General features: G+C 43.1%; 1 protein-coding gene across 1 annotated transcript in view; it reads left to right on the top strand.

The window, feature by feature from the left end:
- The first annotated feature begins 1,707 nt into the window (after positions 1 to 1,707).
- The window catches only part of LOC112106287 (beta-secretase 2), a 72,469-nt gene continuing 57,462 nt past the window's right edge, over positions 1,708 to 16,714 (top strand). The window contains exon 1 of the mRNA XM_024199446.2: positions 1,708 to 2,281. Coding sequence (XP_024055214.2) covers positions 1,997 to 2,281 — 285 coding nt within the window. The 5' untranslated portion in view covers positions 1,708 to 1,996. The remainder of the gene's footprint in view (positions 2,282 to 16,714) is intronic.

Here is a 16,714-nt window from a genome sequence, read left to right as displayed (position 1 = left end):
CCCACTGAGGATCTGGGCTGGAGCTTCTAAGCAATGTTCTGGGATAGCACCCTCACCTGCATTTCTCCCTAGCATGTTGCTCCTGGACCTCACTGGTGTCTCAGTTGTCCCGTCTGTAAAATGGGGGTAATACTTTTTGCTTTACAGGGTTGTTGTGGGGATTGATTAATATCTGTAAAACACTTTGAGATCTTCTGAAATGCAGTATAATAATAAAGGAAGTCAATGCCCCCCCCCCCTTTCTCTCTCAGTGCAAAGCTCTCCTTCCTAAGCCATTTAACTGAGGGCTGTCTTACACATAAAGACAGAACAGGTGGTTGCCCAGGACAACAAATTGTTTAGCGATTTTTTAGAGGTTTACGATTTGGGTTTGGATATTTTCCTGTTTACTTAGTACAGGGGGAAAAGAGCTAGAAATGATGGAGATTGGACTTGCATCCTATTATTTTTCAAGGGTTTCAGACCTTCATCTCAATTTAATTATCTGGCACTCACTTTATCATTACCGGAGAGGTTAGAAAAAACTAATGCTGCAGCAGGTTAGAGGAAAAGCTCGTTCGATTTCACATCTTTCAATTGTTAATAATTATTTGGGTTATGATTATGTTAAAAACCTCATCAAGTTTACAACAAAAGGATTTATTCCGTGTAACTACACTTCATACTCAAGTCAGTAAACAATATACCATATTAATATAGAAAATGAATGTAAATGCATAGCGACTGAGATCAGGGTGATTACTAACATATGCAAACTCATTTATCTTTATTGTTACCTTGAACTTCTTCCCGGTTTTGTTTGTTCACCTCGTTATTGTCAAATCCTAGGCTGTGAGCTCTCCGGGACAGATATAGTCTTTATTTTACTTGTCTACACAGACAGTATCTGTGACACAATGGGGTCCTAATCCCTGATTGTGTTCCTCGGGCGCTAACCCCAAAGAAATAGTAAATGGTCACCATCTCGTTTCTGATCTTGGGCTAGCAGATGCTCAGCCAGTGTATTGTGCACAGCTACATCAATGCAGCTACACCGATTTAGACGGGCTGAGGAGCTGGCTTCTTGATCACAAATTATTCCTCTAATTACTTCCTAACTATATACATCTATCTCTCGGTCTCCTGGAGGTGGTGGGAGAGAGGAGCAATGCATTAATGGCAGTTCAGAGGAAGGCTGGAGGGTGCGATTATAAAAGCGATTTACTTGCGTAAACGTAACGAATAAAGAGAGAGAATTGAAGCTCCCACAGCGTGGAAAAATGTGTAAAGGGGAGGTGAAAAACAAGCTCTGGAAGGGAAGGTGATGATAGGTGTCTCTGTGTGCGAGGTTATCCCTTACGCTGGTGGTGACAGCCGTATCCTCTGTAATGAAAAGCACTGGCGAAATGCCATGCTCGCACACAACCTCATTTGCAGAAGCGGCTGGCGCTGGGTGATGTTATCTGAACTGTGATTTCCATACTTGGTTCCAGCGCCTCCCTCCAGGCGACTCGCCCGCTCGAACCTCGCAGGGGGACTTTAGAACCGGCTCTTTCTCTTTCTCAGTGTAAACGCGGCCAAGCCGCAGAGAGGACGGGGCAGTAGCTGGCAGGACAAACTTTTCCCTGGGCTGAGCCCCGCCCTGTCCTGCCCTGTCGGGGGTGGGTGGTGTTTGCTCCCCTCCCCCTTGCCCCTTTAAGGGCCTGGATAAACTTTTTCCTGCTGGCTCCGGGCGGCCCCGTCACATCCGTTGGCCGGAGCCGGGTGGGGAAGTTTCTTGGCGCTTGTTCCCAGCATAAACTCTCGGGTCCCGCTGCTGCGCGCGGAGCGTCCCCCGGGCTCTGGCGGGAGCAGCCGTGGGGCGCGTGAGAGGAGGAGCCGGGCTTGGGGGTGCGAGATGAAGCCAGGGCGTGGGGAAGCCGGAGCCGCCCTTCGCCTCCTTCCCGGCTGCGCCAGCCCCGCGGCCAGGCGGCTGCTCCCTCCTGCCTGAGCCCCCGAGTGTCCCGCTGCCGCCGCGATGGGGACGCTGCCCGCGGCTCCCTGCCTCCTGCTGCTCCTGGCTGGCGCTGCCGGGCTGTGCCGGGCTCGCTTCTCCTTCCCCCTGCGGGTGTCTCCGCCGGCCGCCCCGGGGAACGGCTCCGCGAGCAGCCTCCGGCAGGCTCCCCCCGGCGAGGTGGACGGCTTGGCCTTAGCCTCGGAGCCCGGGGCCGCCGTCAGCTTCTTGGCCATGGTGGAGAACCTGCAGGGGGACTCCGGCCGGGGCTACTACCTGGAGATGCTGATCGGGACCCCGCCGCAGAAGGTGAGACTCCCGGGGGCCAGGGCAAGGGACTTGCCTTCCAACTGGGCTAGAAGCCAGCCTGCTACCCCCGAACCTACCGGCGGCCCTGCGTGCACGGCGCTGCTGCTGCCCTGCCAGCCGCCCTGGGCACCACGGACACGTCAACGAGGAAAGGTTCTTGGGTGGATGGGGGAGCGTTCCTGCATATTCGGGGGGGCCGGGGTGGTCGGGGATCGTTAAACGCCTTTAAACTTTCTTCCCATGGTGGCCAACTACTCACGGTGAGGAGTTCCCCTGATTTTTCCTCCTCTCCAGTGCAACGTTCTCCTCCAGCTCCTCTGGGAGTGGTGACAGGGCTAAGCTGAGCTGCCACTGGTGCAGGGGACAGTGCGCCTTCCATTAATAGGGGCCTTTTTCCTTAATAAAGTCACTGGTGCCACCATTCACAGGTGAGATCCCTTGCCGAAGGGGTTGTGCATGAGCTCCGTTTAAAAGCACTATTAAAAAGGACACACACGCACTATTGATAGGACCCAAGAGACCCTTCTCATGTAGTTTGGAAGACTAGAGAGGTACCTTTGATTGTTTATGGAGAGGAGGAAAAGTCACTCCTGGCTTCGTCGGCTTTTTCTTTTTTTTATAACATTGGAAGACCTTAAATATCATAAGCATGTTGGTAAGTTAGACGTGACTGTTACACATGTGAGCGATGACGGCAAGTGTTAAAGGACTGGATTGACTCTCCGTCTCGTCCCCCGTCGCCCTCCCCCGATGCCTTTTAATTGCCAGACAGTATTGTTAGGTGACGAAAAACAAAGAGAAACGAAAAGATATTGTATTGCACCCGTGCTAAGTACAGTTATACCGCTTGCAACTTTTCTGAAAGGCAGCATTTCCATTCATTGGCACTTTGCATGAAAAACGAATGTCCCCAGGCACAGTAATTTTAAGGAAATCCTGCAGTCCCGGTCTCTTTGTTTCAAACTGTTTGATGTCAATTTGATTTGAAACAAGTTTCTCTGTCAGTCAAAAATACTGTATTTACCATACCTCATCTTATTTTTGAAGTCAGCCTTGAGGTGTGATGGAGTAGGCTGACTGCCAGACGCTCCTGATCCCCCCCCCCCCAGAGATTACTTAACCACTCTTACTAAATTAAGTGCGACAGTAATGCAAAGTTTTAAAACATCTTAATTTTTATTTAAAATGTAGCCTCTATATTTCTAATAGTTAAAGAATGCACTTCCTGTGGTTAGAATTTGTAAAGGGAGGGGGCAAGGAGGAGGAATAATTCTTTCTTTCAAAAGTTTTGAAAACTTGGTTGTTCTTTCATCTGTGTCATGTGAAGCCTTGGTGGACTGTTGGTGGGGATGACTTGTCAGCTGAGAAGGATTAATTTTCTAAAAGTCCTTGGGGCTTTGTGTCATATTTTTTCCCCTCAAGTTTAGTACTCCCACTCTTTTAATGAGATTTAAGTGAATGAAGGGACCCTATGTAGGTGAAAATGCTTGATTTTTTTTTTTTAATTTTTTTATTATTCTGACTTCTTACCATAATGAAAAGTTAGTCATATAGATACTTTGAAAACACTGAAACATGATCCCATTGATGTTTATAAGTAAAGTCATGCATGTGCTTAATAGTTGGCAGGATCAAGACTTGTACAGTTAAAACTTTTAAGTGAGGTGCTTTACAAACTTCCTTCTCTGCTTGACTCTGAAATCACAAACATATATCTGATGCAAGTGTACTTCAGAGTGAATAGTATATACTGCTAAGCAACTAAAGGGTAGTAGCTCTCTTCCTCTTTCAGCCTCTATGAAAGATGATGACTTATAGCACAGTATCCTAGAATACCAGAACTCCAATTTAGCTGCCAATCCACCCTCATTCTATTATTACCAATAGATTCAAGTGCACTTACATTCTCTGAGAATTATTTGAAAGCTAAAATGTCATGGTGTTTTGAGGAATGTTACTATATATGTTTTTTATTTCATGGAGTTGTCCTATTTCTGATGAATGGTGTACTTTATGGCTGCCTGCTATTTCAATCTTCAGATTTGGAATATGAGTTGGGGAGAAGGCATTGACTGCACTAGTCTAACTTTTTATTTCTTTAAATAATCTGGAAACAGATTAAATGCCTTTACTCAATATTGTATTATTTTTCCAGCCTCGAAATGGAAGCTATAAGCACTTTTGATAAGTGGAATGAAGTCTAGTTTTATTTGTGTTTTCCATGTATTTTTACTAAAGCGTTGTCTACTTTGCTTCTTCCTACAGTTTTTGACAAACAAGAGACAGAAGTCTAACTTTTTTTTTAAATATACCACATTTTCCCCAGATTCCTCTAGTGCAGTGTTTCCCAAACTTGGGATGCCACTTGTTTAGGGAAAGCCCCTGGTGGGCCGGGCCGGTTTGTTTACCTGCTGTGTCCGCAGGTCCGGCCGATCGTGGCTCCCAGTGGCTGCGGTTCGCTGCTCCAGGCCAATGGAAGCTGCTGGAAGCGGCGCGGGCCGAGGGACGTGCTGGTCGCCACTTCCAGCAGCTCCCATTGGCCTGGAGCGGCGAATCGCGGCCAGTGGGAGCCGCGATCGGCCAGACCTACGGACGCATCAGGTAAACAAACAGCCCGGCCCGCCGGGGCTTTCCCTAAACAAGCAGCGTCCCAAGTTTGGGAAACACTGCTCTAGTGCGTCTATCTTGAGCGTTCCTAACATTTGCAGAGTAACACTTTCCTCCGATTACACTCATCTTGCTATCCTCTCATCCCATTGTGTTCCCGAATTGTGCCTATATTGAGACTACACAAATATTCCCCTTGTAACTTTAATGCAAAAGGGTGGGTGGAGGAACTATATAGCTCTGAGTAGTCTGCATGATGCAGTTGAGTTTTGATCAGTTGCCATTGAAACCATGGTGGAACTTGAATTTTATTCTAGTGACCAAGCATCTGTTTCACGCAATCAGTTCAGTTTAATTATTAATGCTAAGCATGAAAGCAGCTTTTGTAATGGCAGTTTGTTCTGCTCAGAGGGGCAGCAAAAATCTGACCTATAAACTGGCATTTAGAAAGTTTTATTAAGGATAAAGTGGTTATTGGGACTAACTGTCTTTATTGCAAACTATGAATTCCAATTCCCATAAAATTAACTGGAGACAATCCCTCTATCACTGTCCAACTACAAAAAAAACCCAGAGGAATATGTATTAAATACCTTAACTATGTGTTGGGCACTTACAATATGTGGCTTGATGTTTCAAAGGTTATAAATTCTGGCAGTTCTGGATTCAGTTCAGGGTGTGGTGATGGGAGAGTAATTGCTGCCAGTGAGGAGTGACAAGAGGGGCTGAAGGCTCTTGTGATAGGATAGGACAGAAAAAGGGAGGCCAATTGGGTAAAAGCCAATTGAACTAGGGCAGGATAGCAGATTATTACAGGCTAAATCAGTGAGCAGTGGTGGTAGGGAAGGGAAATAAGGGATAGAACTAGGCTTTGAATGAGTGGGTGAGAACTGGAAGGAAAACCTAGGATGGAATCAGCAGAATAAGGAATGTTTTTTTAAAAACCATACACACATAGGAACATGGACTTTGGGGACAGGTGATGCTATGTGGACCTGCTATAGACTATCTTTGACATAAAACCTTAAATAGTCATGTGCCTGACAAGATGTGTGCCAAGATAGATTAAAAAGTGCTATGTGTTGATGCAACATATAGTAAGTATTTTTCTGGAAAGCATCTTCTACTCTGTGGGCTTGTCTAGACATGTTGGCCAATACATTTTAATTAACATGATTTTAAACAAGACTTTGGACATACTATGGATAAAGCAAGTCTGTGACACCCTGCACCCCATGTTCACCACTTTTATATGGTTATGATATATTTTGTACAAAGTATGCCTTGTGAGGTATTGTTTGAAAACACATCATCTGCTGAACATCATTGTCCTGTTATGATGTGTGTAATAACACGGCATGTGAAATTATGAGATTTTACTGCATAATATTACTAAAATGTGTTATGGTTCTGGGAAATGCCCAGAATTACTCTTCAAAAACAACACAAAAGACTGAGCACAGGTGCTGAGAAACTATTAACTGTTTAATTGGGCATTCACCAGCAGGAGGGAAGGTATAAATAGAGTATTTACAATTTTCCTGAAGGACCGTTTGCAGAGCACATACGCATTGGAAGTGCCTACCCCCATGACCCAGCAAGGATTTTTCCAGTACAAAGAGTTGGGGCATAAGAAAGGGGGGGCGGTAGGGGAAGGGCCCTGTCCACCTCTCCTCTCCACCACTTTTCTCTCTGCTTATGACCTCAACGCATATCTAAGGACACTGAATCACAGGGAGAGAGGTCCCAGGCTGAAAGGAAATCCAGCCTGTGAACTGACAACTGTGAATTGCCTGCAGCATCTGGTGGGTGAGAGATCTGTTTGCTTCAAATCTTACTTAGCTTGATAAAGTTTAGAACTGCAATCTAATTCCTATCTTTTTTCTTTTGTAACCAATCTGACTTTTATGCCTTATCACTTATAGTCACTTAAAATCTGTTTCTGTAGTTAATAAACTTGTTCTATTGTTTTATCTAAACCAGTGTGTTTTGGTTGAAGTGTTTGGGGAATCTCTACTCAGGTTAACAAAGGCTGGTGCATAATCATTTCCTTTGATGGAATGATGGACTATTAATGAGCTTGCACTGGCCAGGACTCTACTGAAGAGTGCAAGACGCGCATTTCTGAGGGGCCAGACTGGGGGCTGGAGTGGGTGTCACCCTGTATATAATTCGTGGGTGGCTGGGCATAGCATTCATGTATCCACCAGAGAGTGATTTTTACATGATGGTGGCTGAGTGAGCAGAGCCTGTAGGGGTTGCTGTTCACCACCAAAGCAGTGTAAAAGGCATCTCAGGCTGTAGGATTAAGGGGACACAACAGTCCTGTGGTCCAGATTGCATCCTGGGGAATGTCAGTCACTCACCTTTAAAAATGTGTTAGCTGGTCATGGTCAAGCCTAGGTACTCCTCTAGCAGGAAGCTGAGGAGCACATCTATATTTCAACATCTGCTAATATGAGTTGAATTCCTTTCTATCTTTTCTCTGTTGCCATGAAGTGTGACTATATTCATAGTTAGAGTGCATTTGAGGGGGAAATGGCTCACAGCCTTTTTTCTGCATGGATTTTGGTTTGGGTTCAGGTCTTGTAAGTGCACAAGTTAGTATTCAGTTGTTCCATCCTGTAATTTGTAAGCATCATATTCATCTTAAGAAGAAAAGTGGTTTTTCTGTCAAAGACACAGCATTTCTATGACTTTGTCTAACCTCTTACTGATTTTTCCAACTTAGCTTTTATTATGTAAACAAGTGTGTGTTTCAGATGGTTTTGTTTACTTTAAAAATATACCCTACTAAAATCAAAAAAGGAATTTTTTTTATAATCTGTTCTGTGTGCAAATTTGAGTAATGCTATCTGAAGAATTGAAAGGGGGGAAAAAAACTGCTATAAAGCAAAGTAGTATGCAGTGGTGGTGTAGCCATGTCGGTCCTAGGATATTAGAGAGACAAAGTAGGTGAAGTAATATCTTCAGGTCACTGAGGAAGAGCTCTGTGTAATCTCATCTGTCTCATCAACAAAAGTTGGTCCAATAAAATATATTACCTCACCCACCTTGTCTCTCTAATAAAGCAGAGTAGTTTAGTTACCCCAGGGAGAAAAGTGGATTTGACTTAGTCATTGTCTTTACTCTTCACACTGGGAAGAAGCTTTAAAATAATAGTATAGACAAAGCGCTCTCTCTCTTTCTCTTTCTCTGTGTCTCGGTTCTACAATGACACCTAGCACCATGGTCTCTGAGAGCCTCTCAAGAGAACTAAAAACATAATAGTCCACTAGTCTAACTTCCTTTTCCCAAGTCAGTTTGGATTGTCATTATTGTTTCCTTCTCTCAGTTCCCCCAGTATTGTTTCCCTCTTTCTTTCTTTTCCCTTGACCTGCTTCTTCTCCTCCTTACTACTTTTTTTTTTTTTATCTGATTGGCATCTTATTTTCTGGAAAAATAGACCATGTATTAAGGAACAAACTCTTCTTCCTGCTCTGTAGCATTCCTCCTGAGATGCAGATTTTTGGTTTCCTGTTTAACAAGATGATCTAGGAAGGTTACATGTTCATACTGTACACAAATGTGCCACTTACATTATGAAGAAATAGTGCATGGGAAAGAGGGGATTTCCACAAAAGGTAACTTAAAAAGGTTGGATGAGAAATTTCCTATTAACTGAAAAAAATTATAGTGCATCAAATACAATTAATGTGTCATAATTAAAAGGCTCTGTTTTAAAGGGGTACTGTCAAGATAATGATTACACTTGAGAATTATTTCTCCTTACCTATGTTTTCTAATAAATTATGAAGAGTAAATTAGACTTTTAAAAATTACTTTTTTTCGAAGTCTGTACTTAATTCAATTTGTGAATGCTGCAATTAAACTGCCAGTAAAATAGAACATAACCAGCTGTCTCTCTGTCTTTCATGCGTTAGCACAAACTGCTGTTATGTATGGCTTGTATGTGTTCAAAAAAGTTTAAACAAATCAGTGTCAACTGCATTGTTTTATATGTGATTTAAACTAAAAAGATATTCATATTACAATCATATTTAGTAATCTTCTTCCCCACTTTTTAATAATACACAAATGAACCCATATTTGGGGATAAACTACTTGACAACATCACTTTTGTTCATTATATCCATTATCAAATACAGTAGTTTAAAAAAAAAATTAAAAAGTGAATTTTGAAGTAGAGGGACTTAATATAAGTCCCTTCTCATTAAAGGCCAGGTTCTGCCATTTGAAAGGGGGAAGGGGGGAAGTAATCCAATCCTTTTGACAGATATCTTCCAGATAATGCCTTTTGATATTTGTTCATGGATCTAACTGTGTGAGTAGTCTGCAAATCAACACTTCAGAACCTCAGGAAGTGTTTAAGCATATAATCTATTAGTCATGTGTGGAAGCAGGATTTTTGCAGTTTCTTCCCCATGTCAAATCTTCCTTCCTTGTTCTTGCCTCAACAGTAACTTTCATAGCTGGGAACGCTGTTAATCTCTCTAATTTGCAGGGAGGAGTGGGGGAAATACTATATAAAGGACATTTTTCTTGTTTTTTTACTGAAAGGCCAGAATGCCAAAACAAAATCTGAAAGATTGTTCAACAGTAAAATAATTAAATGGTATTAGCAAAAAACCTGCACATCATAAATACAGTATAGGGCCAACAGGAGGTAATTTGAAGGATGCCTCTGGCAGCATAAGTTTGGGCACAGAACAATGATGTTTACTTAGGGCTCTAAAGTGATTGCAGACATCAGATTTTTTTAATTTCAAAAGTGAGACTTTTGACCTCATAGACTAGCTCCTCTTCAGTATTTTCAATATCAAATAAATATGATGCTTCTGAAATTGAATTATAGAACCACGGCCAGTGGGAGCTGCGATCGGCCGAACCTGCGGACGCGGCAGGTAAACAAACCAGCCCGGCCCATCAGGGCAGGGCTGGCTCTGGCTTTTTCGCCGCCCCAGGCGAAAAAGCCTCCGGCCGCCCCCCCCGCAGGGGGGGGGCCGCCGGAGCCCCGGGGGGAGGGCAGCGAGCCCCGGCGGGGGCTCCGCTCTCTCCCCGGCGGCCGGGGGCAGGGCGGCCGGAGCCCTGGGGGAAGGGCGGCGAGCCCCGGCCGGGGCTCGGCGCTCCCCCCTGGCGGCCAGAGCGCCGGGGGCAGGGCAGCGAGCCCCGGCTGGGGCTCGGCTCTCCCCCCCCGGCGGCCAGAGCGCAGGGCGGCGAGCCCCAGCAGGGGCGCGCCGCTCTCCCCCCCGGCAGCAGGGGGGAGGGCGCGGGGGGGGGAGGGCGGCCGGAGGGCGCGGGGGGAGGGCGGCGAGCCCGGCTGTGGCCCCACTCTCCCCGGCGGCCGGAGCGCCGCGCCGCCCCCCTCCAGGTGCCGCCCCAAGCACCAGCTTGGGTGCCTGGTGCCTGGAGCCGGCCCTGCATCAGGGGCTTTCCCTGAATAAGCGGCAGCCCAAGTTTGAGAACCACTGATCTAGGCTGTACCACCATACTGCTGACTTGTGGTATGGCATGGCCCACATTTGACAGCAAAGTGGAAAAAGTCTGTGACTGACAAGTGTGATGGTGAAATGAGAGGCATGTTCCAAAAGGCTTTGCCCGCATATCGCTTTTTTGAGTGAATAAGCAGTGGCCATTTCGGTGTGTTTTTTCTCAGATTTACAGAATTGGTTCTCTGTACATTACCATGAGGAGAAGTAAGGAGCTAAACAAAAAGATGTTAGATACTTTAAAAAAAAATGCTTGGGGATGAGCTGAAATTCTGCAGTTCTAATCTGAGAAAGGAGTACAGGGCTAGGGTTTTCCTTCTATGCCACCAACCTGAAAAGTGAACAGGATAATTTTAATATGACTGAATTTTCTCACTCGTGTAGCAAGATCATATCTGATCGTCAGAAATGTTACTCTGTCTCAAAATAATCCTCATTCACTTATGGATATGAAATCCTTCAAGGAAGGACAAAAATTCACATGCTCCTGAGTGCTAGATTTTTGCATTTGGATATCTGATATAACTGACAGCTGGATGAAAAACTGCAGATAACCAGAAAACTCCTTAGTGACTATTTAACTGTGGATGCTCACCTTTGCCAGATAAGGGTGATGTTTGTTGAGTCAGTTGACTCTTCTGGCTTGCCTTTGCCTGACAGTTTACTAAAGATTAGTGTAATCTTTCCCCCACTTTCCTTAATGCTACATCATTTTCCAACTTGCCCAGATCTTCTAAGTTTCTCTGTAGAACTGCTCTTTCTGAAAGTTGGAGGATTTACCTGCAAATGCTCATTTAGGAGTGGAAACTACTGTTGGTGTCAAACATGTGATCAGGGTTTTGTTTTGTTTTTATCCATGCGGAAGGTCTCAAACATTTGGCTTATGTGGCTTTTAGTATGTAATTAGTCACTAAATGGACTCAAAGGTTCTTCTACAAGGTGAGTGAACTTCTGAGGACCCCGACTGTTGTAATTTGCCCAGTTTAAGCTCACCCTTTTTTTTTTATTCCCATGTCTCCCTATACTAAAAAGCTTGCTTGGTACCCTGAGGGGGGCACCAGTTTCTGTGGGGTCTTCAATGGAAACTAGAAGTGGCCTGATCATTGTCTCCTTCCACATTCTCCCCTCCTATAGCAGTAGAAGGGGTGACGGGGGAATCCTTTTCCTGCTGCAAGAGAAGATGGTATTCTGTGTCCCCTAGAAATTGAGGGGTTTTCCCCCTATCTCCCCATTCTTTCTGTTATGCTTATTTTCCCTTTCTTGCTGCCAATATGGATGCTTCTTAGAGCCCCAGTCCACATCTGGCATTCCTACCCACCTGACTCAAAGAAACTGCCAATACGTTAATCATGTTTTCAAAACTGTGGTGCCTAGATATTTGGATATCTTTCCTTGACTTAGTAATTTGAATATGTGCTAAAGGTTATATATGCCAAAAGGTTATATATGCTATAAGGTTAGTATTGGCAGGACAGAGGTGAGAGTAATACGATTTTATGTAACAATTCTTTTTATGTATATTCTAGTTGTCATAGACTTCATATCCTTCTTTGGGAACCCTATTAAGCATACGTGTCTGTTTAGTGACTCACTGCATAGCTCTTTGTGTTCTAGCACTCTTAAGAAGCAGCACACCTTTGTGTACTATTTGGAAGGAAGTTGCAGAAAGCAGAATTTGCCATATTGATAAGCAAACTGATGGAGATTGGAACTTTAAGAGCTGCTGTCATCAAACAATAGTTTGCCAGTCCTTGCCGGAGCTGAGGATAGTTAGTTTCACACACAGGCTGAAGGGGAGTTATAGTCGCAAGGAAGGAGGGCAACTATAAACATGTCCTGTGAATTATGTTTGCAGTGACTTTCATATCAAACTTCTTCATCTTAAGAATCAAAAGATGACTTTCTAATTTCTAACCCTGCAAATTCAACCTGACATCTGAAAACAAGGCTGGGTTCTGGCTAGGTCATGCATCCTCCTTTGTAATAATAATAATAATAATAATAATAAGTAATTTCTGTTGAGGCATGAGCCCCAAGAGAATCCAGCCATTTTGCATAGTTGTTGGTTCTACATTAAAGTAAATCTTCAGTAAATAAGTCAGGTAATAAGAAAAATAATTATATATTTTTTACCAAAGCTGCACTTCAACTGTCCTGTGTAAGTAAAACTGTTAGACGTAACACAAGTACATTTAAAAATATTCACACTGCGTGCTAATCCACTGTAGGTGCCGGGAAATGTCTAGATGGTTCTGAAAAGATTAACATATCAAATTGTGTTAGTTGGTAATATCCCAATTATGGAAGGTGGGGAGAGACTCAAATGTTAGGCATAGTCCTAAAATCTACTATGCCTATATTATTTACTAGAAAAAGACCCTGGAGTTGCACCACCTTACCTTCTGAGATCGGGGGCACCAGATATATTCATGTAGTTATTTAACAAATTAAAATATCTGAAATACAATTAAAACAACTCTTAAAGAAGGCAAAGCATAATACTGTACGTCAAATCTCACAAAACAAGTTGTGACAGTTTATCAGAGACTCTTACTTGAGATGCGTAATGCTCTATTTTTTATGTAGTCCGCTCTCTGAGCTCTTAAGTTAATTTACTATCTGCCCTTTGGAGCACTGAAATCCAAAGCTGCAGGATGCGCCTAGTATGAAGTCTGGTATTCAAAAATCTGAAGCATTCAACTGAGAATCTATAGTTTTAGTTTTGGCAGCCCATTGATCTATGAACTTGGCAGCATCCATGGAAGTAGGAGCTTTAAGGCTGTGCAACAAAACCAAGCTCTTGGCCTGGCTTGGAGTTGAAGTCCGTAGACTTGTATACATTCATACAGCTGTCTCTTGCCTCCTTTATAGATAGCATAGATCAGTGCCTTGAATGTGTTTGAGGACTTGGTTTCTAATGGCATCTCTTTCATTGACTTATATGATTTTTTGGGGGTAATAACTTCATGTCTCTGTGCTTGTTTTCGGCATCTGTATAACAGAGATAATATTTGCCTTGCTGAAGTGCTCTTAGAAGCGTGGATAGAAAGCACTAGATAAGTGCTTACTATCATATCCCAAATAGTACTTTTAAGTACAACTAGCACAACGGTCTAATGAGTAGACCCACTTTTTCTTTAAATCATCTTTTGAGGCTGTCAAGGCTGCTTCCCCACTTTGAACTTTAGGGTACAAATGTGAGGGCCTGCATGAAAACTTCTAAGCTTAACTACCAGCTTAGATCTGGTCCGCTGCCACCATCCCAAAGCTGATTCCCTTCCCTGGGTAGCCTTGAGAGACCTTCACCAATTCCCTGGTGAATACAGATCCAACCCCCTTGGATCTTAAAACAAGGAGAAATTAACCATCCCCCCTTCTTCCTCCCACCAACTCCTGGTGAATACAGTTCCAACCCCCTGGGATCTAAAAACAAGGAAAAATCAATCAAGTTCTTAAAAAGAAGGCTTTTAATTAAAGAAAAAGGTAAAAATCATCTCTGTAAAATCAGTATGGAAAATAACTTTACAGGGTAATCAAACTTAAAGAGCTCAGAGGACCTCCCTCTAGCCTCAGGTTCAAAGTACAGCAAACAGAGATAAACACTCTAGTAAAAGGTACATTTACAAATTGAGAAAACAAAGGAAAACTAACACGCCTTGCCTGGCTGTTTACTTACAAGTTTGAAATATGAGAGACTTGTTTAGAAAGATGTGGAGAACCTGGATTGATGTCTGGTCCCTCTCAGTCCCAAGAGCGAACTACCCCCAAAACAAAGAGCACAAACAAAAGCCTTCCCCCCCCCCCCCCGAAGATTTGAAAGTATCTTGTCCCCTTATTGGTCCTTTGGGTCAGGTGTCAGCCAGGTTACCTGAGCTTCTTAACCCTTTACAGGGAAAAGGATTTTGGAGTCTCTGGCCAGGAGGGATTTTATAGTACTGTACACAGGAGAGCTGTTACCCTTCCCTTTATAGTTATGACAGAGGCGAACACAACATTCTGAGTAGAACAATATGACCTCATGTGTTCTTCCCTCACCTATCATTCCTGGAGCTCTTAAGCTTTGAAAAAACATGTACTAACAAAAGCAGGGGTGGCTCCAGGCACCAGTGCAGCAAGCGCGTGCCTGGGGTGGGAAGCCGCGGGGGGCAGTCTGCCAGTCTCTGTGAGGGGCGGCAGTCAGGTGGCCTGAAGGTACGCCGAAGCTCCGGGACCGGCAGATCAGCCGCAGAAATGCCGCCGAATCCGCGTGACCGCGGACCACCCGCAGGCATGCTGCCGACGGTCGCCTGACTGCTGTGCTTGGGGCGGCAAAAAATATAGAGCCACCCCTGAACAAAAGTATCTGTCTCCAAAGCTAATACCTTGAAGAAGAAAAAACAGCATGATTGAAATATATCTACCCCGATGAATTTAGTTTTAAATACCTATTTTTTCTTTGCATTTTGAGATCGCAGCCTTTTAATATTCTTGCAGTATAAATGACTCTCTTGTCCCAACTCCTTTCCCCTCCTTCTCTTTTTCAAAACATAACTTTTTACATTTGAAATTTTCCCCTGCAAGTCCTTCTCTCAAACTATCACAATATTTTGACCTCAGATTCACATCTCTTGTGCAGTTTGAAGCCAGCGTGTTTTATTTATATTTGAGACTGTTAAATAATAAGGTACTGGCCTAGGGCAGTGCAGTTCACACTGGGGGACCAGAGTGAGGAGTTTGGAGAGTGGGAGATCCTTGTGTTGCTCTTTAATAGGTTCTACTTGGGAATTCTGGAGTGAGGTTGATTTGCTCCTGGGATGACTACGAGTTCTATGTCTGCTACAGAGAAGGTTGCTGTACCACAGCAGCTTTGGTAGAAGGGAGACCAAATGGCATACAAAATATTTCCATGGGGTGGGAGGACCCCCTCTTTCATCCCTAAAAAAACCACCAGTAAAGATCTGACTTACCTGAGTTTTCCTAGTTTTGTGGGTTAGAGTTTTAATCACTGCACTTGATTCGCTCCATTTATTTCCAGGTAGTGCAGCAAACATTAAAAATGGCTGTGCTTGGAAACCTGTATAACTAGGCTTGGAAGGATTTGTTTTTTTATCAGTTATTGTCTGTAAACGTCTATATCACCGTACACACGCAAACTCATGACAAATATGTCAATAGCAATTGAAATTTATAGATACGCAAAGTAAGAAAAATGCTGCTTGAGAACTTGTCAAAATGCAGTGATTTAGATTTTTGAATTTGGCTTATTATAACTAGACTAATGAATGAATAGGAAAACAGGTATGATTTGTTGACGTAAGGATATTTACTTTGTCTAGGGTTACCATATGTGGAGTGTCCCAAAAGAGGACACTCCACGGGGCCCCCAGCGGCCCGGCGCACCCCCCGTCCCCGCCGCCCAGCACCCCCGGCGGCCCGGCCCCCAGCCGCCCAGGATTTTCCCGGACATGTTCGGCTTTTTGGGATTTCCCCCCGGACGGGGATTTGAATCCCAAAAAGCCGGACATGTCCGGGAAAATCTGGACGTATGGTAACCCTAACTTTGTCACCATCGCATGTCAAAATATACAATCTGTGTTTTACCAGTTTATAAACATTCAACTTTTTGAATCTCAACACCTGCTCTCATTAAATATCTGACCCCTCCATAGCTTCCCACAGCTGTGAACATGTAAATAAACAAAATTTTAATAATGCTTACAAATAAACATAAATATTATCTGCTGAAATGATTTAAAAAAAACCAACAAATTCTGCCAAACCTATTTATAACATGAGGACGGTTTGAAGATAAATTCACACTCTCTCAATATAGAAAACTACTTGGATCTTACTGACTTCAGGATTACACAGGTTTTTTGTTTTTGTTTGTTTTTCCCATTTCGACATTACCTTTTGTTACATGGTATGACTTTTGAAGCTAGGTAGAGAATAGGTATGAACTGAACTTAAGCTTTTTTCATATAGCAGATCCTAAGTTATTGTAATGAACAATCGAGCTAAAGAAAGGTGGCTGTAACTTGACAAATTAAGTTAGAAGCTAATTTTGGAGAGCAAAACCATGAGAAGATTGAAATTATAAACCATATACAATTTCTAATCAGAATAGTTCACTTGGTATAATGCAGCTTTTATATTTAAGCTTGCTGGTCTTGATTTTTTTATTTTAATTTTTTTCTTAATAAGATATGGACTGTCAGACTTCCTTCTCTCTCTCTCTTTTTTTTTTTTTTTTTTTTTTTTTTTTTTTTTTTTTTTTTTTTTTTTTTTTTTTTTTTTTTTTTTTTTTTTTTTTTTTTTTTTTTTTTTTTTTTTTTTTTTTTTTTTTTTTTTTTTTTTT

Source organism: Terrapene carolina, unplaced genomic scaffold, assembly GCF_002925995.2.
Source record: "Terrapene carolina triunguis isolate 2854851 unplaced genomic scaffold, T_m_triunguis-2.0 Scaffold31, whole genome shotgun sequence".
In the NCBI taxonomy this organism is placed as follows: Eukaryota; Metazoa; Chordata; order Testudines; family Emydidae; genus Terrapene; species Terrapene triunguis.
This window is presented reverse-complemented; position numbering and strand designations above follow the sequence as displayed.